Below are 24,133 nucleotides of genomic sequence, written 5' to 3' on the forward strand. Positions count from 1 at the left end.
AGCTTAGACTAGAATATATATACTTTTTTGGTTGAAACAGCTTCTGCCTTTTAATTATGCAGCTTTGAAATCACTTAAAACGATTTAAAATCACTTGAATTCGTATGAATACATTTTGGCTATTATTAGTTGGACCGTTGACATATATAATAAGATATTTATTCTTCAAGATCTGAATTCTTGGCTTGTTTATTTCGATAAAATGGAACATAAAACTTATATTGTTTTTTTTTTTTAAGAAATAATTTGCCTGGCTTCTGTACATTTGCACGATTTATTCGAAAGCCAAGTAATTTTAACTACTGGGAAATGTTTATTTCATCAGCTAATTATTCATAGCCGCCCACCAGTGCATATAGGAGATATAGCATATAGGATATGTACGCCATATAGACACTTACATCATGACCGTTTTTCGACAATAAATACGAGTATTTGCTCATTCATTTTGTGGTTTCTATGCGATAAGCTTACCTACAAAATACCTAAAAATATTTTCCACACAATGCAGCAAATTCATTCAGCAAAACACCGACAGATGTTTGACTTTGAATTCGAATTTTAGAAAATCTCAAAAGAACGATGAGATCTGCACAGTGGCACAAAAATTCTGCAATTTATCAGCAATGCAAATGCGAATGCAGATGCAAATTATTCAAACAGACACTTCACTCACCATTAGTCAGAGCACTGAGGCAATACATCTAGATTTGCAATATTTGTTCGTTTATTTTTTGGCAAACATTTTGGCTAATAGAAATAGACAATTACGTTACCTGACTGAGTCACAGCGCATCTCACTAATCCAAAAATCAACGAATTCCTTTAAATACCTGCTGCAGAGGATTCTGACGCCATAATGGGTGTGGAAAGTCCAGGTAAATTGAATTGAAGATATGCCATTAAAAAATCACTTGTTCTACACACGCATAATTATGGGTCTGCGAGGTGGGGAAACTGGATTGCCATTTGAATGGGAGGTGGGCTTTGGGACTTTGATGACGCCCAATTAAAGTCTGAGAAATGGTTGGAATTGAGCACAAAAACCCGTTTTGCCCACCAGTGAATCCCCCATTTTCGTAGGGCCATCGCATCGTAGATCCATCGAAATCTGTCGCTGACACTATATATGTATGTTAAATCTTGTGACGCCACAACTGCCAATGTCGCATTCTATTTTTGCTTTGTTTTATTTACATAAGCGGATTAGCGAATGTAAATCACACACTAAATTGGTCATGCCCATCATATTTGATTCTACGAATATTCTATATCTAAAAAAGTTATTCATATTGTGAAAATATGAAACGTAAAGTAGTCAGTCCGCTGACAACTGAATGTTCCACAAAAGGCAAAATTGACTGGCTGCCTGTCTTTCAATTTCAAGCGGATGCTGGGCGATTTCAATTAATATTCATTTGGGAGAAGGCAAAAACTGTCATAAATTATCGGTTTTTTGCAGTTCCTCGAGCGGCGTCTTCAAGTACGTGGCGTCAAAAGTGCAACGCGGTCACGTCTTTCACGGTTGAAAATTGTTTTCGAAACGGGCTTATGATGTCATCTCGGCGGAGCCAGCGGTTTTTAAGGACTGCAAGCGAAATAAAACGACAATAAATTGGCGGTTTTGTGAATGCCAAAAACTTTATTCCTGGAATTCAATTCTTTGGGCCAGCATAAAATCTCATATATCTTCTTAGGATCGTTTGTCTGGCCAAAGTCGCTCCACTCCGCCTCCGCCGAGCCAAAAAAAAAACCTATTAGCTTTTTGTTTATCGAGTTCACAGGAATCGCTCGCTGATGGCAGTCGAAATTTATATGCATTTATTTGCTCTTGAATTCGGTACATAAACACACTTCACAGCTGCGCAAATGGTTTAATGAAGACATCCGAGTGCGCCATTAAATTGTAATTAAACTATGTTTGCCATCAGCGTTTATGACATTGGAAACAACATGCTGTAAACAAAAGAAATTATGCTGTAAATCAAACACTAAACTAGTCATGCTCGGTTCGCTTTCAAACTGACCTTGTGACCTTGCGCGTTCTGTGGACTATACATTTTATATGGTAAGAACATAAATAAAAGCACAACGATGACGACAGCATGACAAATGCCAATGGCCCAAAGTTTATGTGCCACACCGGATATTGGCTTAGATACCCTGGCAAAAGGGTATGAATATTTCATCATTAAATAGATCACAATTCGGACACCTAAAGATATTAATTATCGAATGATGAAAAACTACTAAAGTTAGTTAGCATATTAAGAGTATTAAGAATTTGACTGGAATAGTCTTTAATCACTTGCCTGCTTGTTTGGTCATCAACTTGACCTTTTGCGCATTTCGCTGCCAAGAATCAGACTGTTTACATAATGAGGCCTGATAAGCTATCAAAATTTGCATAAAGCTCGCTAAGAAGCTGAAATGAAGGCGTTAAGCTCCTAACACGTCCAACTTATGACAGATATAAAGAGATCTCAAGTGGGCCAGAAACACGTTTTAATTGCCGTCAAACAACTTGGCTTGGGCATTAAAGTTTTCTTTTTTAAATCGTTTAAGGTGTTCAATTACACGACATGGAAAATGCATCTCAGGTTGCTCAATGTCGGAATTCGAATGGACCATTCGATATGTGATTTACACTTACGATCAATTGTACGATCAATTGTATTTTTTTTTGAGTGACACATTTCGCTGCACAATTTTCAATATAGAAAATATTTTCTTTTACTGTCCCCATTTCCCTGAAATGTCAGTTTTCATTGCCCACTGGAAAATTGCATTCTCCAACGCCATTTGTGGTCCAAGTTCAGGCCACAATCGCTGGCCAATTGATCGGTTGCATTAAGAAGAGCACGTGATTTGCATTTAAATTGTTTTTGGCCTGCTCCCTCGTCCGCGACTTGCAACCGAATTCTTCGCGAGTCGCCGTGTTTATTTGCATTGGCGCCTCGCCGGTTTTGAACACGGAAAAAAATAGTATATAATAAACATAGTATACATACCTAAAATATATTTGTTCTTAGAGAAAATATTGTATTTATCAATACTTGCTCACTCACAATGACTGATTCGAAACCAAGTTGCAACCATTATTTTTAAATTTAAGGTATATCAATTTAGGTCGTAACTTTTTCCCAGTGCATTTAGCCGGTTTTGGCCCTGAACATTTATCGACTTGACCAACAACCAGCGGCAAAACAGTCGTGGAAATGACGTCAGCTCTTGTGCATACAATTGAAATCAATTTGCAGTAGCGCCAATTGCTGTTGACATATTTCATCTAAGGCGTTTCATTTCATTCCGAGCAATGAAAACTATGCTCATGTAGATATGCAAATTTTATTACTCAGCAGCTGGGTTTTTTGCGCATGCGCGCAGCCATGTTGACAATTTTCATTGGGGGCAATGTTGCCAATTTGAAGCATATGCATATGAAAGTGGAGAAGTCATCAAACTTTGGCCAAATATCTTGCGAAATAGGAAGTCAACGTTGAGCTATCGTCTGCCGAGTAAATCACTGCCAATTTCGCTAAGGCTAAGAACAAGTCGAGCCATTCATTTGCTGTCGATTTTATCTTGCCTTAGACTTGCCTAAGACTAACTGCCTGTCAAATCTTAAGCATTTTTCAGCCACATTATTTAGCCGCTTTATCGGCAATAATAATATTAAATAATTTATTTTAATGGTCTGCCGTGCTAAATGGGGCTAAGTGATTTTCGGTGTAGATTTCAAGCTCGCTTTTGGCATGCAAAATTGTTTTGGTTGGTTTTTCACCAACATTCTCGAACGAAATTAGCCAAAATGGCCAGCCAACACAAAAGACCAGGGGCAGCTCGTGACTTAGCCACCGTCACTGGGGATTGAAAGAGTTGGCTTTGCATCAATGGATGGATCAAAGTAAACGGCGCAAGATGCTATCCGTCAGTTGGCAGTCTGCAAAAGCCGGCGCACGTATTTGAAGCCCCTCTAGATTGGCATTTAATAGTTAGATAAATTGTGTTGCCTCTGGGCACCTGAGCTGCATATAAGACATAGACGAACGTTTGTCATAATGCGGAACAGATTGATATCGTCCATTGTAAATGACAGGGTATAGATACACAGACATTGGTTGAATTTATGTGCAGATACATGGGTATCTGTAGTTGGATCGCAGTAAGCTTTGAATTTGCCACCCACACACAACTCATAATTGGATTACTCCAAATACCCATAATTGGCATCCGTAGGCCAGCTCTAAATTAGCGCAAAAAGCGAAAAAAAATCGAGAGAATAAACGGAAATGTGAAAAAATCACCCTGGCAATTAATCAATTTTTTTCTTTTTTTTTTAATAAAAAACAAACCTTGGGCTGTGCGGCGTAGGCTGTTTCGACGATTGGTCACTGACAAGCCCTCGGGCGGAGATCGCATATAGATGGGAGATTTTCGAATGTATGTTCTGAGGTGTTGCGGGCTTCATTAAACTCAAATTAGCTGCCCCTTTCGTGGCAGCGGATAAATGACAGCGATAAATCAAACACCATCCAATGTCGAAAGTGTGAGTGTATCTGGTGGATCAGAAGAGGGCCTGGATAAGCCACCGCATGCGAGATCTAAAGAACTTGGCTAAAGCCACTTACGTATCTGTTTTTCGCGGAAACCTTACTCATATCTGGCCAGCATTTCCTTAGATCTGAGCTAATGTGGAACTTAAAGCACACATTTCTGACAGGCAATTATAAGCAAAATGTTTCGAAAATACTTTCACCAAAAAGCCGTGACAATGTCACTGCCAGGCAGCTGAAAACGAGAGCCAAATAATTTGGCTGACAGCCAAAGAGCAACCGATTAAATGAGCTTCATAAAAAACAAGAGCTAAATAACAAAACAAAACGTCAAGTTTACAGTGTGCAGCCATAATTTAAAATGCGAATATTTCCTGAAAGTAAATAATAACTTGGCTATATTTATGCCAAAAAGCGTGTGTAACGAGCAAATGATGTGTTATATACGATGACACTTTAATGTCCATCAAGGACAGCTGAAGTGGAGAAAAAAAAAGAGAATAGACTATTTAATTATACAAAACTATGGTTTATGCACATTACTAAATTACGTGCCAATTTACCTAATGCTCTGATATGGAAAACCACAATGGGCGTGTCAACTTTGATGGAAAGTGGGTGGGTCCGAGTTAGATATTCACTTTCGATAAGACGCAAAATGCTAACTGCATTCAAATAGGAGGATATTTTCTTTCCAAACTAAACAATAGGCAATAAATAAAATATAAGAAAATAAATTACCGAACCCAGAAGGTCGTACTTTTGTAAAATCTTTCATAAATTTCAGCATTTTTACTCCCACTTTTGGATGTATTTTTTATGAATGAATAAATTTCTGTTGACTCGCGCAAATATGTCAGCAATTGTAAAACGCTTAAGCGATTTATTACAAAAACGCCAACCAATTTATTTAGTCGTCAAATCAGAAACTCATCAAAATTGTTGCATGCCATAAAACAATCAAAACCACTTGTAGAAAAACGCAACGTTTCTGCTTATCAATTGCGAAAATTGTACAAAATTAAGTAATTTTTTTTTGCCACATTCGCTTGGCTTACGTGTCGTTGATAATTAAAACAGAGAATTGTTTTTAGAACTCAAGGCAGTGAAGTGACTTGAAGGGGCTTCTATGAAGACCGCTCAATAAAAAGTAAGCCTATGCCACTGACAATTTGAAGAGAGAAGTGCTTTGCTACCCTTTTTTTTTGGCACTTTTGAAGTTTATTCAACCTGAAGTAGTTATTCTCGCCAGGTAGAAATCCACTGCTTTTATATCGTTCACTTTTTTTATGGCATTTCGTGGAGCAGGCTGGACATGCAAAGTGTTTTTTCACCCACGAGCTGCATGAGCGGCTTTTTGGCTTTCTAAGTTTTTTATCTCGAATCTCATGGTTTTGCCGGCTAATTAAAATTGGGTTGTGCGAGGTTTATGAGTGTCTAAAAAACACTGACGGCTGCTTTGTTGCCCGGTGGCGTCATAGTCATATTCCGCATTGGCTAAATGGGAATGAGCGCTAATTTAATTTACAAATTAGCCGCATTCGAAAATTGCATGGCAAAGTGTCGAATTGAGTGCTTTAATTTGTCATTTTTTTCAGCTGGTTAAGTTTGTGCCTGGCATAATGTAACAAAGTGATCGCTAAACTTTGGACAATGTGTATGACTGGAATTTAGAATTAACTGCTAAAGTGCTTTGGGCGGAATTTTAAAACAAGATAGAATTTGGAGCAAACGTAAATGAGTCACGTTTCTAGCGAATGAACTTGGTAAACTTGATTACTATCTTAAAATTCATTCACATTTCGTGATGTTACAAAGATTTGTCATATCCTATAAAATGCAATTACTTCTTCTTTTATGCATTATTAGAGCCTCTCTACTTCACTTTGATTGTTGTTGCATGCGAAATGCTTCGTTTTGCTTGGGCATAATGGTAATCGTATGGTAATTGCCACAGTGAAGCGAATTGCATTTCAAGTTGCACGTCTGTTGCGGCATGAAGTGGCATGTCGAATGGCCGGGTGCCACGCCCACTTCGGGTAAGGGTGTCAACGGCAGTCGTTGATAAATCACAGCCCAAACAGCCGAGGAAAAACATTCCAAATCTCAAGGCTTGTTTGGATGCCAAATGTTGTCATACCCACTCCAGCATCCCGAGAACTTGAGATTCTCGTGTGCCTTGGGTGCAAAGGTGGCAAGTTCTGTTGGATATGTCACCATCTCATCCGCTCGCATGCGGATACAATGTGTTCGGTGGAGCTTTTCTCATCGAGGGGGGGAACCCTCAAGTGTGTCAGAATAATTCCGTGATATACAATTATAATTACGTCTCGGCTGGTAATTCTTCACCCCAGCTCTTTTGGCTACCGTTGGGTAACTGCAAATAAAGCGACTGGTTTTTTTTTGGTGTTCAGTTTCTTTGGTGCTCTGCACCGGAAATGTGACCCAAAGGGGTCCAACACATCTGGAACTGGAGCTTCCAGTCGACGACGCATAATTGAGTGCATTGTCTGAATGACTTCATTAGTTGCCTGCTTTTGTTTTTTCCCTTTTGCAACTGGAAAATATTGAATATTAAAGAAATACAAATCGCGCTTTCGAGCGGGTTATGTTAATGCCATGTTTCACTTTCCATTTGTTTGCTTTTCTTTTGCCCAAAACACATTCGAAATAAAACTCGGTGCAATTCAACGAAATCGAGTTGGAAGCGGCGGAAATCAAAGCAAATGGATTGGGTCAAGCTCGGTCAGAAGTAAACAAGCGTTTTGTTGAGGCGTCAAAGCTACAAAGCTACAGAAAGATGGAAAAGCCGAATAAACATTGCGGCATTTGTGAGTTTTCCAGATGATTACGGGATGAGAGATTCGTTCATGGATGTGACAACAAATGAATGGTTTATTACCTCTGCAACATTAGCGATACCGAGTACCACGAGTTATGCTGACGTTTCCGCTGAATTTTTTGCCGCTGCCCAGCACACCCACTAATCATCGACTGAATGGTTCATTAGACCCATGCGAAATGTGGAGAAATGGGGAGAAAATAAAAGCAAAAGAACAGGGCTCCATTGGAGTTCCTCGACACGTTCTGGCCCGAGTTCACTAAACTCGTGGCCGATGCGATCAGTTCGTGGCTGGCTCCCCCTTCTCTCTTGCCTTTATAAACATTCAGCAATTGACAATGCGAGGCGGCCAGCATTTGTTATTGTTAAGTCCAGACATTTTGGCTGCCTCTGCAAAACCATTAAAAAAAAGGAGCGTATGGCACAGAAAAACATAGAAAAAATTCAAACGAATGTACTTTTGTTTAGCAACTTAAGTGGGGGGGCCAATTAAAAGTCTAACGCGACTTTGTATGTGACATAATATCGCTGTGGTCTTGTACAAAAACGATTGGCGGTGTCAACTTCGATCTTGCACATGTTCCTCTTTTGACCTATATAGCATTTCTCCTGAAGCGAAACATGTGTTTTGATTTTCACTCGGCGCTGTACGCGGTAATTAATGCTGAAAGTGTCAGGAGATTTCCTTTACTTTCCAAAAAAAAAAAAAAGAACAACTGGGTCACCGAAGTAAAGGGATATGCAAAAAAGACGCCAACAGATCCCTGACACATGGCGGGCATTAAGAGCCAGTGAATCAACCCAGTTTCGGACCTCCATCTCCTCCATTAAAAAAAAGAAGGAGTAAAAGAGCGTGAAAAGGGATTCCACACACCAGCGGCTGGCTATCGCAGTTGGGGCATCTTTGTCTGGTACCAGTTGAATGGAACTCACTTGTAAGCATGACCAGAAGTTGTTTACATAACCCACATACCTCGTACCCCGTTTGGGAAAAATGGGTTATCATTAAATATGACACAGACAGCGAACGTATCCAATTGAATTGTGTGTGTGTGTGTGGGGGGGGCAAAACTCCCCCCAACATTCACAATTAACGAAAATAACAGGGCTAAGAGTGAAATGGAAGAAGAAACGCTTGTTTGACTGCCTCTGATTTCGATGAAGCCGATAAGATATCACTTTTGTTAGGCCCTCAATGACGGAAGAAAGCTGCCACAGCAGTTTCATGACGTAAATGCGACAATTTCTTTCCAATTAAATGTCAGCTTCGCGATAAGAATGTATCGTTTTTGGGTCTGGCGCAACATAAGTAGTGTTGTACCAGTTATTTTGTTAAATATTTCCGGAATCATATCGAATTCTTTTAAATAATGGTGTTGATGGCATTAGAAACAATATGTATATGTGCATACATAAATTTCATTAAATTTATTATTTATTATTTTCTTATGCTATTTTTAGTGTAGAAAAGCAGAAGTTTGTATAAAGTTCCTTTTACTAATCGTTCTGCCAAGCAAACCGTTTTATGTTCTTCGATTTACCCGAATCACTTCCCCAAGTTCAAAGTCGAGTAATCAAATTTTTGTTATGGCTGCTATTGAACTCTAGTTAGCGTCTACATGTGCTCTAAAGTGTTTGTGATGTTTTGGCATTTAACGCATGATTGAGTCATTAAGATATGGAGTAGTGCCCCGCTCCCCCCCCACCACTCTTCTCTGCTTGTAACTCGAGTCTACAAAAGCAAAGTAAAACGATCTGGTGTATGTGTGCGAAATGCAAACAGTTGCCACATTTAGGTTTTATGAGTTAAGTTCATTTTCGATTTCGTTTAACGACGCAGGCAAACCAGAAAGGCGGGTATCATAAAACTAACCGATGGGAAATGGTATGGGGGTTCCGAATTTCGTATAGGTGTTGGCCTGGGCATTTGGTTTCGTTTGAGTGATCAACTGATTCGATGATTCATTCATTTGGCGGTTTTCAGCTTGGACGTCGTCGGCATGGTGAACTCATCAGATATTGATGTTCGAGAACAGAAAGTGCTAAAAGATATTATAAATTAGGTTCGAAAACTGGCATTTTCAAGGCATTTTTAGATGGCAATTATATTGGCCTTTGAGTGTCAGAGAAATATTGATTAATATCAGAAGAAAATTCATAATTTTTAGTTTAATTCAAATGCAGCTAAAGAGTTTTTCTTTACTATTCACATTTATTCACCTTATATTAAGTGATCACCTATGTTTATTTACCCACTGCAATCTGGAGGTCATCAAAACACGGACTACTCGGAAGCGATTTTTGAGTGCCATTGTTCGTCGTGTTATTCTATAAATGTGCAAAAATCATTTGGGTAATTCAAATTTCCCTATGGCTAATTATAGACGTGGCTGCCGATCTGCCAAAGTTGAATAACATCGAGGTGCTGACACACACTCGCAGATTGCATGAACAAATGTGCTGCAAATGTGCGTTTGTATTTTTAGCGATATTTGAAACATTTGGCGCCGGCAATCGGCAAATCGCCTCTGTGTAATTTACACTCACGCATCGCTGGCAAACAACAAAGCGGGGGAAAATCGATTGGTGGATAGAGAGGGGGTGGTGATGGGGGGTAGAGTGAATGAAAAATCAGACCAGCCCCCTGCAGCGACACGTGCCACTGAACGCATTTTCATTTGCCGCTTCGATTTTCCCCCCTCATCAGTCGCGGCGTCAATTTAATTAATTGCCGTTCAATTTAATTGCCAACAAACCGACTTCACCCGCACCTACAATACTTAAGTATCTACACTGTACATAAACTACTTTTACTTTTAATTTCCCACCCCGCATTTCATGTTCTTTTCCCATCATTTTGCTCACATTTGTCACACGCTCATCATATCATATAGTTAATAAAACTAAAATGAAACATCCAACCATTGCACCTTGCTTACCTAATTCATTTGGCTTCAAATTCAGCTTGCTCTCTGTTTTTTCTTCTACTCCTACTCGTCGAGCGCAGCCATCATATCCTTTACCAATCCCAAACTGCAAATACCATTGATGGCATCTGCCATTTATGCGCCCACCACCATCACCACCAACACCACATCAACGGCCGGCACTCCGACATCAGCCAAAAACGCATCTGCATCTGCTTCTGCTTCTGCTTCTGCTTCATTATCATCGCCAGCAGGTCCTTCGGCGGCAGGATCGGCCAGCACATCCTCTGCCCCCGCGGGCGGAGGTCCTTGGCAAGGACTCGTTGCCAAACTGCGTAACTTTAAGCTCGACGATACGAAAAACATACGAAAACGTTTCCATTTCGATTACATTTCAAAGGACAGATTTTTGGGTATGTTTCAAAATTATTAGAACTGTTTAAATACTAATGTAAAAGAGATCGAAGAGGTACAAAATATTTCCCACTATAATGTAGAGTAGAATATCTTTGTAGCTTTTTAAAAATCTTTCAAAACTTGTATAAAAACAAGCCAATGAATGACTTGTAGAAATTAAGGCAACTTTATAGGTCTCGCACCATAAAGAGAACATTTTTGTACGCCGATCGCTCCAGAAGATCCCGACTTTTAATCAAAACGAATTAGCATTTTCATTAACCATGTTCGTTAAACTTTACGCGTTCGGCATTCCCACATTAAAGACAAACTGCCCCAAAAACTCAGCCGGTGGGCGTTCCCATTTTTTGGTGGCGCCTCACGCTTGCGCCCACACAATTTCACCGCATTGAACAAAAGGCGGGAAAACGGCTTAATTTGAATATGTTTTATTGCCGCTTGACGCTACTTAAACTTCGACTTGTGCATATTAAATCGACATTCGGGTGGGGCATGCTGCGATGCTAATGAAGTAACAACGAACACCAGCCATAGCGGATATTGTGGTTCATCATGTGTTCATCAGAATCAGATTTGGTTCCACCTCCTACACCCTACACGGCGAAGAACAGCAGAGCCAAACAAACAATAAATTTGGGGTAAATGGAAAAGTCGGAAAAGCTTTCAGGGCACTGCTATCACTGAGCTATGCTTCTTGACAACTGATTTATCAGTGGCACACGCGATCCGTGTGCCCCCCCTTCAATCAGCTTGCAGCTGCAGGTGGTGCAGTTGCTGTTTTTATTTTCGGCTGCACCACATAAATTCCAACGCACCACCGTGGTCGAAGATCAAAGTCGGAGGATGCCGGTAATGTGGAGCATATGTTGGGAAAGATGCCCCATGCCCCTCACCACCAACGAGATGAACTGCAGATACATTGCAACAGGTGGGAAAAAAGGTGGAAAATCGATGAGAGTGCACGTTAGAAAGTTACCGCAACCTTTCCACGAAACACGGTCCGCAGTATCTGAGTGAAATTTAATTAAAACACACTGGCATACCGATGCCTTTCCTATAGAAGTGCCATGCGCACACATCATAAAAAGTTTGAGGCCTCCTCCTCCACCTCCTCCTCCTCCTGCTGGAAAATGGTAATGGCAATTGAAAATTCGCAGCACGTGCTTCTGTTTCTGCTCCCGTTCCCGTTGACACTCTGGGCACAGTGAGTGCGGAAAGTATGCCCACTTCATGTCATCTGATAAGCTCCCAGCGAACTTATTTTCCACTTTTTTCTATCTTCTTCCGCGAGCGTTGGCATTTCTGCTTATCACGATCACGGCTAACTGCTTATCTGATGATCACGCACTTGTTTATTTTTAGCGCAAGGTTTTAAGATAAGACTACCATGAAAAACGCACTTTTCCGGCGAATAAAGTGGTGCAGTTCTTAGTCATCTTAAATGGAGTTAACCTATTCTATAGCAAATTATTTGTTCCTTACTTTAGTCATGCTATTTAATTCAAGTGATCGCATACTTTTTTGTACCACTGTTCTATGCGTTTTGGCGCAGGTCCAACAAGTTTGGTACTTCTTGGTTTGTTCAACAGACTGTGTTGCCCTTATAATGAGCCAAACATTAATTTTCACTTGAGTTAATTTTTCGCCATAAAGAGCGAGTTTAACGATCGGTTTAGGCCAGCAACTCAGTGGGGTGGCTGGAAAACGAGGGGTGAAGGGGATTGGTTTTTCACATGTCGTTCTCGACACTTCGCTAAATGGTCCGCTAACATTCTGTATTTTTCAAAGCATTCGAGCCTTGGCTAAATTATGCTATAAATCAGTTTGATGTTGTTGCCATCAATTGTTTACATGGACGGAATGTATGCATATAATGCATTGGCATTCCACGAATTTCGAAACAATAATTCGAAGCGATGATCTATAAACAAATTTTGAATGCAGTGAAAACAATCAATTAATTGGACAAAGCATAAACTTTATGGGCCCAGTTGTAAAACTCTAGATATGTGGGTGTGATAATTTCGTGTTCTTTGGAGGGAAATACATATGTATAAAAAAAGGGAAAGAAAACTTCTTGATTTATAAGCGCTTAAATTTCTCAATCAGAATTGAATTGTTATTAAAGTGTGTTTTATATATTTTCCAGGCGGTCAGCTGAAGACCAAAAATGGCCAAAAGTATGTTTTCAATGGACCTCCATCGGGGGTTTATGTCTCCAAAGCCTGCCTGATCATCGCTGCCTTCATCACTGTTCTGGCCCTACTCTTCACCATTGCCATAACCTATTTTGTGACCAGGCAGGGATTGAATCCCAAGGAGGTGACTCCCCCCAGGTGAGTGCTGGTGCACCCGATCCATGTTAAATAAACGGGTGTGGTTTGCCTATTAAGTTTGGCCGGGTATTTGCTTTATTTCGCGTTTCCGTTTTGCATTTTTGCTAAACGTTTTGGCAAGCGTGCTAATTGGCACTCGAAGGCTATACGTATGACCTCATTCGGAAAGTGAAAGCAGTTTATGCTTTTCCACCGACGCATTTCGAGGTGTGGAAAAGGGTCAAACGAATGGGAATTGGGTGTGACCCTAGTAGCACTTTGCATACAACAAGTCCAAACTGATTTGTATCCTGCCACGCAGTTGCATCACCGCCGATCATCCCGATGTGAATGCGACGCCCATTCAAACAGCCGGCTGGGTGAGCATGAATTCCCCGCCACCTCTGCAGGCGGCCACGCCCACTCCGATGGCAAGTCCCACGCCTACAAACACACCCACCGTAACCACAACCTTGGCCATGCCTGCATCGAGTGAGAAGCCCGAAATAAGGATGGTTGATCCGAAAGTGGGTGACATTCCGGTAGTGGAGCCAGCAGCAGGAGAAGTGGAAGATAACACGACCAAGCCCATCAATCGTCCACTTAAACTCTACGAAGGATGGCGTCCACTTCACTATAGGTAAGTGAATCACTGACCAACAATTGCTCTTAATGAATATTAAACCAAACACGCGCCAAAAGAAACTCATTCTGCTGAAATTGCTTTGCATGCTCGCCTTTCAATTTCAGCGAAGATGCAGTTGACATCTAAATTGCTCACTTAAATTCTCCACAATTTCCGGTTTTTTTTTTTTGCTGCCATTGCAAATGCCGGAATTGATCTTATTCTTATCACGCTGACACTTGATAGAAAACTGGATTAATTAGTCTAGCTTAAACGTTTTGATCAATATGTGTTTTGACAAGCTAAGATATTAGTTTAATAACTTAAACGTTTAACGAGAGATAATTGGGATTAAACCATCAAAAGTTTAGACAAGGCAATTACGGCCTATCAACTGGTGATAATGCATTTTATTTAAGAAATTATAGGCAATTAAAGATTTGTTCAGAAATTTGTAAACTAGCATCACATTTTTATTCCAGGGGGTAGAAACTTATAGCAATGCTGAAAACAGGATTGAAATAAACTTAGCAGTAGTTGTACAAAAGTTTTCCAAAGGGTGTGCTATTAAATGGGAAATACATGCTAATGGAGTAAACTTATTCGAAGCCCATCTCATAAATACGCACACACAGCCGCCGAGCCCTTATCCTTATCCTTGGCAACTACTCCACTGGCATCCACCCCAAACCAAATCAGCCCCATTGACGTCACTTTTCTGTGCTCGCGAGTACACATTTACTTTTCTATTTCTATGTAAGGAAGTGGGTCAAGGATTGAGCCGTTGCAGTTCAGTAGTCGCCGTGTACCAAAATGGAGAGCCCACCAGCCAGCCACTTGCAGTCGGGCTAACAACTTGTTTAGGCCACCGCAGGAGATGGCCAGTTAGGAGCCAAGGAGATGAATAGTCAGTGGGAAATCGGTTAGGCCTATGCCATCCATCCATCGGTCACACTTCGCAGAAGAGGCGGCAGAGATCTAAGAAAAGAATTGAGGCACGCCGACAATCGACTGACATAATGCGCCAAATAGATGGCCAGATAGAAAGATACGAAGATAGAAAGATACTTTGCTCAATGAAGATGCGCGGCACCCCGGTAGCCGCATGCATTAATATAATTGACACAGAAAGCCCAAGCTGGGCATTAATTTGTGCACCGCACGCAGCCTAAAAAAAACAAAAAAAAAACTCCAGATGTGGGGAAAGTCCAGGGCAATCCGGTGGATGGAGTCGATTCTTGATGGATGGCGGCAAGTGCAGCACAGTTTTGCCACTCGAACGGATCGATGGCAAGTGATTTTGCAGCTGCCGATCAAAGCGCACAACAGTGTTGACCAGCTGTATCTCTGTATCCGTATCTTCGTCTGTGTGGCAGATACTATCTGAAAGCTCGCTTCCTGGTTGCCCCCAGAACACGCATTGTAAGCCAATCGGCTCAATTAATTGCAACTAGGCGCAAAGCCCGCACCCAGGGGATTCCAGTTTGTCAAGGGGTTGGGTTGGAGGACTCGGTATTGGAGTTCGAGGCGATGGATGGGGGCTCCAACTGGCTGGCTGCATCTGCCAGCGGGTTTGCGGCATTCTTGGCATTCGTGTGTGAACGAATGAGCCAGGGGAATTGATATTCAATCTTTGTGAAGTACTCTCGTAGCCAGGGGTTAGTCAACTTTTTGAAGATACTTTATGTATTTAAAATAATTTCGAGAAATGACAATTATTGTTACGTCGTCTTCTGAAGTATGTTTTATTGCAAATCACTGTACTTAAATACCACTTACATTAGGTTCTTCAAACGAACTTGATCAATAATTGACGATAGGTGTGTTAAATATAGAAAAGTTAAGCAACCATAGAGCATTGCATATTTGTGGTAGCCAGCTAGCCAATTATTGCGCTTCTTGTTTGCTTTGATTTGATCGCCGATGCGGCTTTTGATGGCATGCATTTCATTTGCCGCCATTCCGAACTAATGGCGGCGTCCGAAGTTCGAGGCAGACTGCAATGCCCCCGAATGGCGACGGATGGGTGCCAAACATATGTTTGTTTGTGGTCGGTCCCCTCTAATTTGCCCTCTTGGCTGGCGATTGATTGATTGGCACTTTTGATGGCAGCGACCTGGCGTTTTTGGCCAACATTTGCATTTCACCTGCAAATGCAGAGCATTTCCCTATTTGAATCTATTTATATGATACCTTCTCAACTATATGATACTCCTCCTCTTGCAGCCTTTTGATTGAGCCAAGTGTGGCAACATCTATCAGCAACGGCAGCCTGACCATCGAGATCGAACGGGATGTGTCCAAGGTGACCAGCTGGGAGCCCATCGTGCTCGACGTGCACAACGTGAGCATCTCCAATGTCCGGGTGATCCGTGCCCTTGCAGATGGCGCCAGCAATGCCAGCGAGGAGCAAGACTTGGATTTCGACAGCGACTACGGGGAGGATAATGCCACGTTCGTGATCAATTTGAGCAAGACTTTGGCGGTGGAGACCCAGCTGAGAGTGCTGCTAAGTCTGGATTTCGTCAGCCAGGTAACGGATACACTGCAGGGCATCTACAAGACCAGCTACACCAATCCGGACACCAAGAATGAAGAGTAAGTCCAGAACCACATGTCCACGAAAGTTCCCCTTCTAAAGTTCCCCTTACTTTTAGATGGATGATAAGCACTCAGTTCTCGCCCGTCGATGCCCGTCGCGCCTTTCCCTGCTTCGATCGTCCGGACATGAAAGCCAACTTCTCGATCAGCATCGTCAGACCCATGCAGTTCAAGATGGCCCTTTCCAACATGCCCAAGTCGGGCAGCCGTCGCTTCCGCCGTGGTTTCATAAGAGACGATTTCGAGACCACGCCGAAGATGCCCACTTACCTGGTGGCTTTCATCGTGTCCAACATGGTGGATTCGCGGCTTGCCAGTCAGGACAGTGGGTTGACGCCGCGAGTGGAGATCTGGACGCGACCCCAGTTTGTGGGTATGACTCACTATGCGTACAAGATGGTGCGAAAATTCTTGCCCTACTACGAGGACTTCTTCGGTATCAAGAATAAGCTGCCCAAAATTGATTTGGTGTCCGTGCCGGACTTTGGATTCGCTGCCATGGAAAACTGGGGACTCATAACGTTCCGCGATTCGGCGCTACTGGTGCCCGAGGATCTGCAGCTGGCGTCCTCATCGGAACATATGCAGGTGGTGGCCGGAATCATTGCACACGAGTTGGCCCATCAGTGGTTCGGCAATCTAGTGACCCCGAAGTGGTGGGATGATCTCTGGCTGAAGGAAGGCTTCGCCTGCTACATGAGCTACAAGGCACTGGAGCACGCCCATCCGGAGTTCCAGAGCATGGACACTCTGACCATGCTGGAGTTCAAGGAGTCGATGGAGCACGATGCGGACAACACCTCGCATGCCATATCCTTTGATGTGCGCTCCACCAACGATGTCAGGCGGATTTTCGATCCCATCAGCTACTCAAAGGGCACCATTCTGCTGCGCATGCTCAATTCGATCGTGGGTGATGTGGCCTTCCGGTCGGCCACTCGTGATCTTCTAAAGAAGTTCGCCTATGGAAACATGGACAGAGATGATCTGTGGGCCATGCTCACGCGCCATGGTCACGAACAGGGTACTCTGCCCAAGGATCTGAGTGTCAAGCAGATCATGGACTCGTGGATCACCCAGCCCGGTTATCCGGTAGTCAATGTGGAGCGCCGTGGTGCTGATCTCGTGCTGCGCCAGGAACGCTATCTGCTGCCCTCCAAGAACACTGCGGATCAGAGCACCTGGTTTATACCCATCACCTTCGAGACGGATGAGTTGCGCAAGGGCGACAACATACCCACCCACTGGATGAGAAGCGAGGACGAAGAGGAGCTCATCGTGGGCAATGTCTTCGCGCATAGCAGCAACAGCGATAACGTGATCTATCTGAATCTCAACCGGCAGGGTTACTATCGTGTCAACTACGATATGACCTCTTGGCTGGCGCTCAAGAAGAACTTTAGCACATTGCCCAGGATCACAAGGGCCCAGTTGCTGGATGATGCACTGCATCTGTCGCAAGCGGAATACCTTACCTACGACATACCGTAAGTTTGAGAAGTAAGACAAGTAAATGAAATTATTAACATAAAAATACGTTTGCCTTTAGATTGACCTTCCTCATGGAGCTGTTCGATGCTGTGGATGATGAGCTGCTGTGGATTGCCGCCAAACCTGGTCTCAACTATCTGATCTACAACCTGAAGAGGGAGCCTGCCTATGAGACTTTCAGGGTAGGGAATCCAGTAAAACTAGTAAATTTTAGAGTGTTTTATAATATATTTTGTTTAACCAGGCCTTCATGAAATTCATCGTACGTCCCGCCTTTGATCATTATGGCCTGCATGAGCCGGACAATGAGTCCCACTTGCAACTGAAGCACCGCGCCTTGGTGGCCTACTTTGCCTGCAAGTTCAACTACGATCGCTGCACCCAAAAGGCGCAGATGAAGTTCCGCGAGTGGATGCGTGATCCCAAAAACAATCCGTAAGCTTGTAACTGAAATACAATACAAAAACTTATTAAAAACGATGCAATCATAAATCAACAGCATTAAGCCAAACCTCAAGTCTGTGATCTACTGCACCTCCTTGGCGGAGGGCTCGTCACCGGAATGGTATTTCGCCTACAAACAGTACAAGACAACCACGAGTGCTTCCGAGAAGGAGGAGATACTGACCTCACTGGGCTGCACCACCAAACCCTGGCTGCTGTCCAAGTGAGTAACTACAACAGTTTGATCCATCAAAGACCAAAGACTGATGTGCAACAACTTTGTAGGTACCTCAACATGACCATCAATCCAACATCGGGCATACTAAAACAGGATGGCGCCTTGGCCTTCCGTGCTGTGGCCTCCAATGCCATTGGTCATGAGATAGCCTTTGATTTTCTGCAGGGCAACATAAAGGAGATTGTCGAATAGTAAGTGATACTTTGTGTGATAGGTTGAATGTATATATTAATTTAGTTATGTTCAATTGCACCATAGCTATGGCGATGGCTTCTCCACGCTGTCCGAGATGATCAAATCGCTGACCATCTACATGAACAAGGACTACCATAAGCACCAGCTTCTGGACTTGGCCGCTACCTGCCGCAAACTGGGACTCCATGCCGTGGAATCGGCCATCGAGTTGGCGCTGGAGCAGGTGAACAACAACATCTATTGGCGCAGCCACTCGTACCACAGCCTGAAGAACTTCCTTGAGGGGATCGTCAGCGAGTTCCAGATCAATATCTTTTAGGAGAACACATGGAAGTTGGAAATGGGGGAGAACTCAAATTGATTTCAACCAAAAAATGCGATTTAGTTATTGTAACTATTACCATTATTTGTATTCGTGCAAAGGCCTCAAATTAATTTAATCAAACGAATTATTTGCGAAAAGTGATATAAACGTGTAAGTTAGCCAGCATAATTTAGGTAAACGATTTACTTTTTGCAATTGTATATTTATTTATTTGTAAGTCTCGCTTCTTTTGCTTTGCGGCATTGCTCTGCAACGTTCCTACTAAAAAATAGAAAGCAATCGGAAAATGCATAGTTCGAATAACTCCCATTCATCACTTCAGGCAACAGTTTAAGTCCACAACACAATATCTGCCACGAAATATCTAAAGTTTAAAACCTGTATTATCTATATCTATATCTATACTTATGATTGTCAAGTACTTTGTGTTGTTCGCACACCTTTAGATCCTAAGTGAATCAATCTAGCACTAAGTGAACCAAAAATCTATTTTGTAGTCGATCCAATCAAGGGACTTAATGGTCCTGGAAGGAAACTGAGCATGGGAAGATAATGAAACTGAGTGTCCTTAGTACATGGTTTAAATTGTTTGCTAAAGCAAGAGTAGTACACAACACACAACACACAAGTAATATATTTATTCATGTACGCGTGTAACTATTATGTATTTTGTAAAGCCCAACACAAAAATACTTGTATTGCTGCTGCACAACCATGTAAATAAGTTTTAAAGCTTACACTAAACACTTAAATAAACTATGTATTTACGTAATTTTATTCAAAACTCTTCTTTAATTACTGCTTATAAACTTTGATTTATTTTGGGAGTTTTGAATTTGGCGGTTAAGAAGAAATTAAATCAACTGCTTATGCGGCCCTGAAATTCAGTATTTTCAACAGAATGGTCACACTTTATAAATATATGAATAAATTGCACTTGATGGCAACCCTAAACATTGGTTTTCAAGAATTTTCTGGGTTTCATAAAACGGTCTTACTATCAACTAAATTTTTGTAAACAAATATTAACACAGCTTGTATATTTGAAAAAGTAAGTATATAACGAAATTAGCAACAAAATAAGACAAATTAGGTTACCTAATAAATAGCAGACCTCATCTTTGACTTTTGTGGTATCAATCAGTCGAATACTTTGGTGTTTTCCTGACACCCGAGATACTAGGCTTTGTTTTGAAATCCCTAGTTCAAACTCAAACTTTATGCAATTTCATCTAGTGAGCAGAAGGAAATGGGACGCTTCCGAAGAGGACAGATTCATCGACATCTGGATCCACAACTTGCATCTGTTTGAGCCTGGCAAGAAACTGACAGAAACCTATGCGGAACTGGAGCCCTATTTTCGAGATGTTGGCGTAGAGATCAATGTTCAAGGCATAAAGTCGAAAATGGAATCCCTGAAGCGGAAGTATTTCAAGTCAGTACACAACTTTCAGATGAAGAATCGGTTTGATAATCTCTGGGATTTCAGTTTGTTACACTCCGACCAGGAAGACCAAGCTATCACCTGGAGGCACTTCGATGCGATGGCTTTGGTGGTGAGAGCATCTGCCAACGAGGGGAAGGATTCGGAATGGAAGGACTATACGCAGCCATCAAAGACGCCTCGTAAGAGTCCATTGAATTCCAACAAGGAAAATGTATCTAATCAAAGACTTCGAAATTTCAGATAAAACGCGCTCTTCTGTTTATATGAACAATCCCGCACAACGTATCAAATATGGTTCGAAATTCATAAAAGTTTAAATTGTATACATTCTAAGCGGTTTTCATTTCTTTATAGAGACACCATTCAAAACCGTCTTCGTGGATGAAAGTGCTGTGAACTATTTTGACGATGAGGAAATGCCCAACGCCAAAAGAGTTAGGAAAAGATTCGGCAAAACCAGCAATGTCAGAGTAAAGGCGCGAAGAGTTTGGCAGCCGGCGGAGGAATGCATATTCGTTGATGTGTGGGAAAAGTTCGCCAGTCACATACAGAGTGATAGGAAAAAAATGGATGTCTACAAGGATATGCATAATGAACTGCAGCTGCGTGGTGTTGGCATATTACCGGGCGATATCAAATCCAAAATTGAATCACTTATGCGCACGTTTAGGTAAGAACTTTATAAGCTTATTATGCTGTTATAATACATTACCAATAATTGCAGAGCACAGCGAGATTCGGTGGGAGATAAGTCCGAGTGGATTCATTATTCGAAGATTTTAAAGATCCAGACTCCTATTGATTTCACCAAGCTGGATGTATTTTCCGAGCACAGTAGCAGCTACGAAGACGATGCGTCCTGGTTCAAAGAATTGGAGCCGAAACCGGATCCCGATCCTATCAGCCATCCACCGAGCTCTAGCGATTCCGTTGTCAATCAGTTTGACAATAAAACTCAGCCGAGCTCTCCCGCGTGCAGTGAAGACTGTTTTTGGTCTGATACTGAACCTAGCCACTGCAAGGTGTCTATTGAAGTGTTGGACCAAGATGAATCGACAAAGCCGTTCGAATCTCCCTCCATTGAAAAGCATAAGGCTGCTGAAGAATTTAGTCAATTTGTAACAAAAGAGCTAGCCGTCTTGAATGATGATTTGCTAATCGAAGCAAAACGCCAAATATACAATATCATATGTGTCTTGCAGAAGAAACAGAATGAAGTAAATAAAAAAGCATAGTGACCAATTAAACGTATCTTTTTTCGTACTTGAAATTAAAAAAAAAATCAAAGGTTCTACCGAGATTTGAACTCGGATCGCTGGATTCAAAGTCCAGAGTGCTAACCATTACACCATAGAACCGCGTTGGCAGCCTGGCGCAAAACAAAACATTTACTGCCGCCAGATAACACGAAACAATTATCCTATTTTGGACACTAAAATTTTAAATAAACATTTATCCGTGATATTTATTTTTAAAGAAAAGTTTCTAAGCATCAAATCTTTATATGAAAAAAAAAAATAAAAATTAATTCGAGCAGGTTCTACCGAGATTTGAACTCGGATCGCTGGATTCAAAGTCCAGAGTGCTAACCATTACACCATAGAACCTTGATACGAGCCACGCTGCTAAATGACACTTTTGTGCTGCGGGCACACTTATCTTTGGTTCTTTGGTGTGTCAAGAAGGGGGTTGAAGATAAGGAAACGATAGTTGATTCAAAATAGAGTGTTTTAATTTGGTTCAATACGTTCAGTTAAGTATTTAGAACATTTTTAAAACAAGCTAAACCTTAAACTTACATTGGCATTTTAAGGGTATCGAATGAGCACAGATGTTTGTTGCCAAGCAAGCCGGTAAAAGTTTGTTTGATCGATATACACAATATTGAATTAAAACATCGAGCTGCTCCTTTATTTATTTGATATTGTAAAGCCGAAAAATGGAAAAGGAAAAAAAGAAATCTCTTTTGGAAAGATACAACATACCAATTCACTATTTGGACTTCGCCCACGTGGAAAAGTGCACAAATGCTCGCGAAATGGAGAAAATCGTCCAAATCCTGCGCTCCGGCGAGGAAGGACATTATCCGGACTTGCAACGCTGTGCGGAGGAAAAACTGAAGGCACTGAAACCGGATAGCAAGCTATTTCGCTATGAGGAACAGATAAAGCAAAGCACTGACCTGGACAAAACCGAACTAAAGCCCATTCTGGTAGGTTGTCTACTTCATTTCAAATAAATATTTATGGATTAACCTGTATTTATACCTTAGGATTGGACTGACGCCATAAAAACAAAGGACAATGCTCTCAATGAGCTGAAGAAAGTTAAGCAGAATTTGAATCTTCCATCTGTGCGTAAACTTTCGAAAATCGATTTGGAGAAGGAAAGTAAAACTGAAAAACCCAAGCCAGCGCCAAAGGCTACATCTCCGTCCAATACCAAGAATAAGGAGGCTCGAATCAAATCCACCGATTACAGAAAATGGGATAAGTACGATCCCGATGAGGAGATACTGCGCATGGATTTGAACGAGGAACGCGACCAGGAGCAAAGAGAGAAAATCATTTCCAATCACAGTAAATCGGTTACCACGGATAAGCTACAGAGCGAAAGAGATTCTCTATATGAACGCCTCCAAGCACAGCTAAAGAACCTAAGCCAGCTGGAGAAGGAGCAATTTGCTGAAAGGTAGATATATCTTAATGCTTTATTATATGTTTTATATATTTTTGTTGTTGTTAAAGACATCGACTGCGTGGCAATGAGAGCTTCAAGGCAAAGGAATATGAAAATGCCATTGAGGAGTACAACTGTTCAATAATATACGATCCGGAGAATGCAGTACACGCTTACAATAATCGCGCTGTCGCTCGTAAGTAATCATATTAATAATAAAACTCTTTATCAATTTATTGTTCGATTCATTCGCAGATCTCAAGTTGAAGAAATACTTTTCGGCCATATCGGACTGCCAAGCCTGTCTGCAGATCGATCCAATGAATATTAAGGCACACCTTCGAATGGCTGAGGCCCACAATGCCGAAGGAAAACATCTTGAGGTAATAATTTTGAATACTTTCATCTTTTTGAAGGCTAAACCTTTCCGTTTCAGTCCCTAAATGTTTACAAAAAGCTCCTCGACTTTGAGCCAGATAATGCCATTGCCAAGAAGGCCGTCGAGAAGCTAACTTCAATGCTGGGTGAGGTGGCTCCGTCCTCTGCCACACGTTTGATAATTGAGGAGATCGATCCTCCGCAACTGAAGACTTCCGAACCCAAGAAGGAGGCTGAGAAAAGTGAACCAACTGTGGTCAAGAAACCCGAACCAGTTGTCTCGGCAAAGAAGCCACCACCCATTAAAGACTACGATCTAGCCGAGTTGGTCAAGCCGAATCGCATGGTGAAAAGTAACTTGGTGTCAGCCGCAGAAGCCTTGGGAAATAAGATGCAGGCCAGCAAGGGAGGTGCACCTAAGAAGCCACAAAGTCCTCCTATGACACCAAAGGAAACCTTACTGCGTTTGCCACAGGACAACCTTAACAATAGCAATAAACTTCTTATACAGGAAATTTAGAGAACTGCATACAGTGTCTGCAGCGTGATGTTTTTACGATTGTTTAAAAATATATACATATGTAATGCAAATAAATAATGGAAAAATAACTGTTTTGGTATGATCTTTTAGCCACCAAAAAATGAAATCGCGT

General features: G+C 41.7%; 3 protein-coding genes and 2 non-coding genes across 10 annotated transcripts in view; 3 read left to right on the plus strand and 2 right to left on the minus strand.

Moving 5' to 3' along the window:
* The window catches only part of CG46339 (uncharacterized protein), a 29,549-nt gene extending 9,793 nt beyond the window's left edge, over positions 1-19,756 (plus strand). For 2 of the 6 annotated variants that reach the window (NM_001104469.3, NM_001363936.1), the window contains 10 exons: positions 10,406-10,738; positions 12,892-13,078; positions 13,380-13,697; positions 15,909-16,280; positions 16,340-17,770; positions 17,833-17,956; positions 18,019-18,209; positions 18,274-18,441; positions 18,504-18,647; positions 18,715-19,756. In NM_001104469.3, coding sequence (NP_001097939.1) covers positions 10,406-10,738; positions 12,892-13,078; positions 13,380-13,697; positions 15,909-16,280; positions 16,340-17,770; positions 17,833-17,956; positions 18,019-18,209; positions 18,274-18,441; positions 18,504-18,647; positions 18,715-18,970 — 3,524 coding nt within the window. In that variant the 3' untranslated portion in view covers positions 18,971-19,756. Of the gene's footprint in view, positions 1-842; positions 879-10,405; positions 10,739-12,891; positions 13,079-13,379; positions 13,698-15,908; positions 16,281-16,339; positions 17,771-17,832; positions 17,957-18,018; positions 18,210-18,273; positions 18,442-18,503; positions 18,648-18,714 lie in introns of all 6 variants that reach the window. The other 4 variants (NM_144487.3, NM_001363935.1, NM_001276072.1 and 1 more) reach the window with 3 other exon arrangements.
* A 224-nt stretch (positions 19,757-19,980) lies between these two features.
* CG14252 (uncharacterized protein) lies at positions 19,981-21,695 on the plus strand. Its single transcript, NM_143256.2, has 6 exons — positions 19,981-20,027; positions 20,213-20,411; positions 20,466-20,602; positions 20,664-20,717; positions 20,778-21,093; positions 21,148-21,695. Coding segments are annotated over exons 1-6 (1,218 nt in total). The 5' UTR covers positions 19,981-20,026; the 3' UTR covers positions 21,659-21,695.
* Positions 21,696-21,709: 14 nt separating this feature from the next.
* tRNA:Gln-TTG-1-2 (transfer RNA:Glutamine-TTG 1-2) lies at positions 21,710-21,781 on the minus strand. The gene has a single exon. It is a non-coding gene; the product is annotated as a tRNA-Gln (tRNA).
* A 177-nt stretch (positions 21,782-21,958) lies between these two features.
* On the minus strand, positions 21,959-22,030 carry tRNA:Gln-TTG-1-3 (transfer RNA:Glutamine-TTG 1-3). The gene has a single exon. It is a non-coding gene; the product is annotated as a tRNA-Gln (tRNA).
* Positions 22,031-22,276: 246 nt separating this feature from the next.
* Positions 22,277-24,129, plus strand: Spag1 (Spag1 axonemal dynein assembly factor). Its single transcript, NM_143257.3, has 5 exons — positions 22,277-22,635; positions 22,696-23,114; positions 23,171-23,298; positions 23,358-23,485; positions 23,539-24,129. The coding sequence occupies exons 1-5, from the start codon at positions 22,363-22,365 to the stop codon at positions 23,998-24,000; spliced, it is 1,410 nt and encodes a 469-aa protein (NP_651514.1). The 5' UTR covers positions 22,277-22,362; the 3' UTR covers positions 24,001-24,129.
* The last annotated feature ends 4 nt before the right edge of the window (positions 24,130-24,133 follow it).

This window comes from Drosophila melanogaster, chromosome 3R (genome assembly GCF_000001215.4).
Source record: "Drosophila melanogaster chromosome 3R".
NCBI lineage: Eukaryota > Metazoa > Arthropoda > Insecta > Diptera > Drosophilidae > Drosophila > Drosophila melanogaster.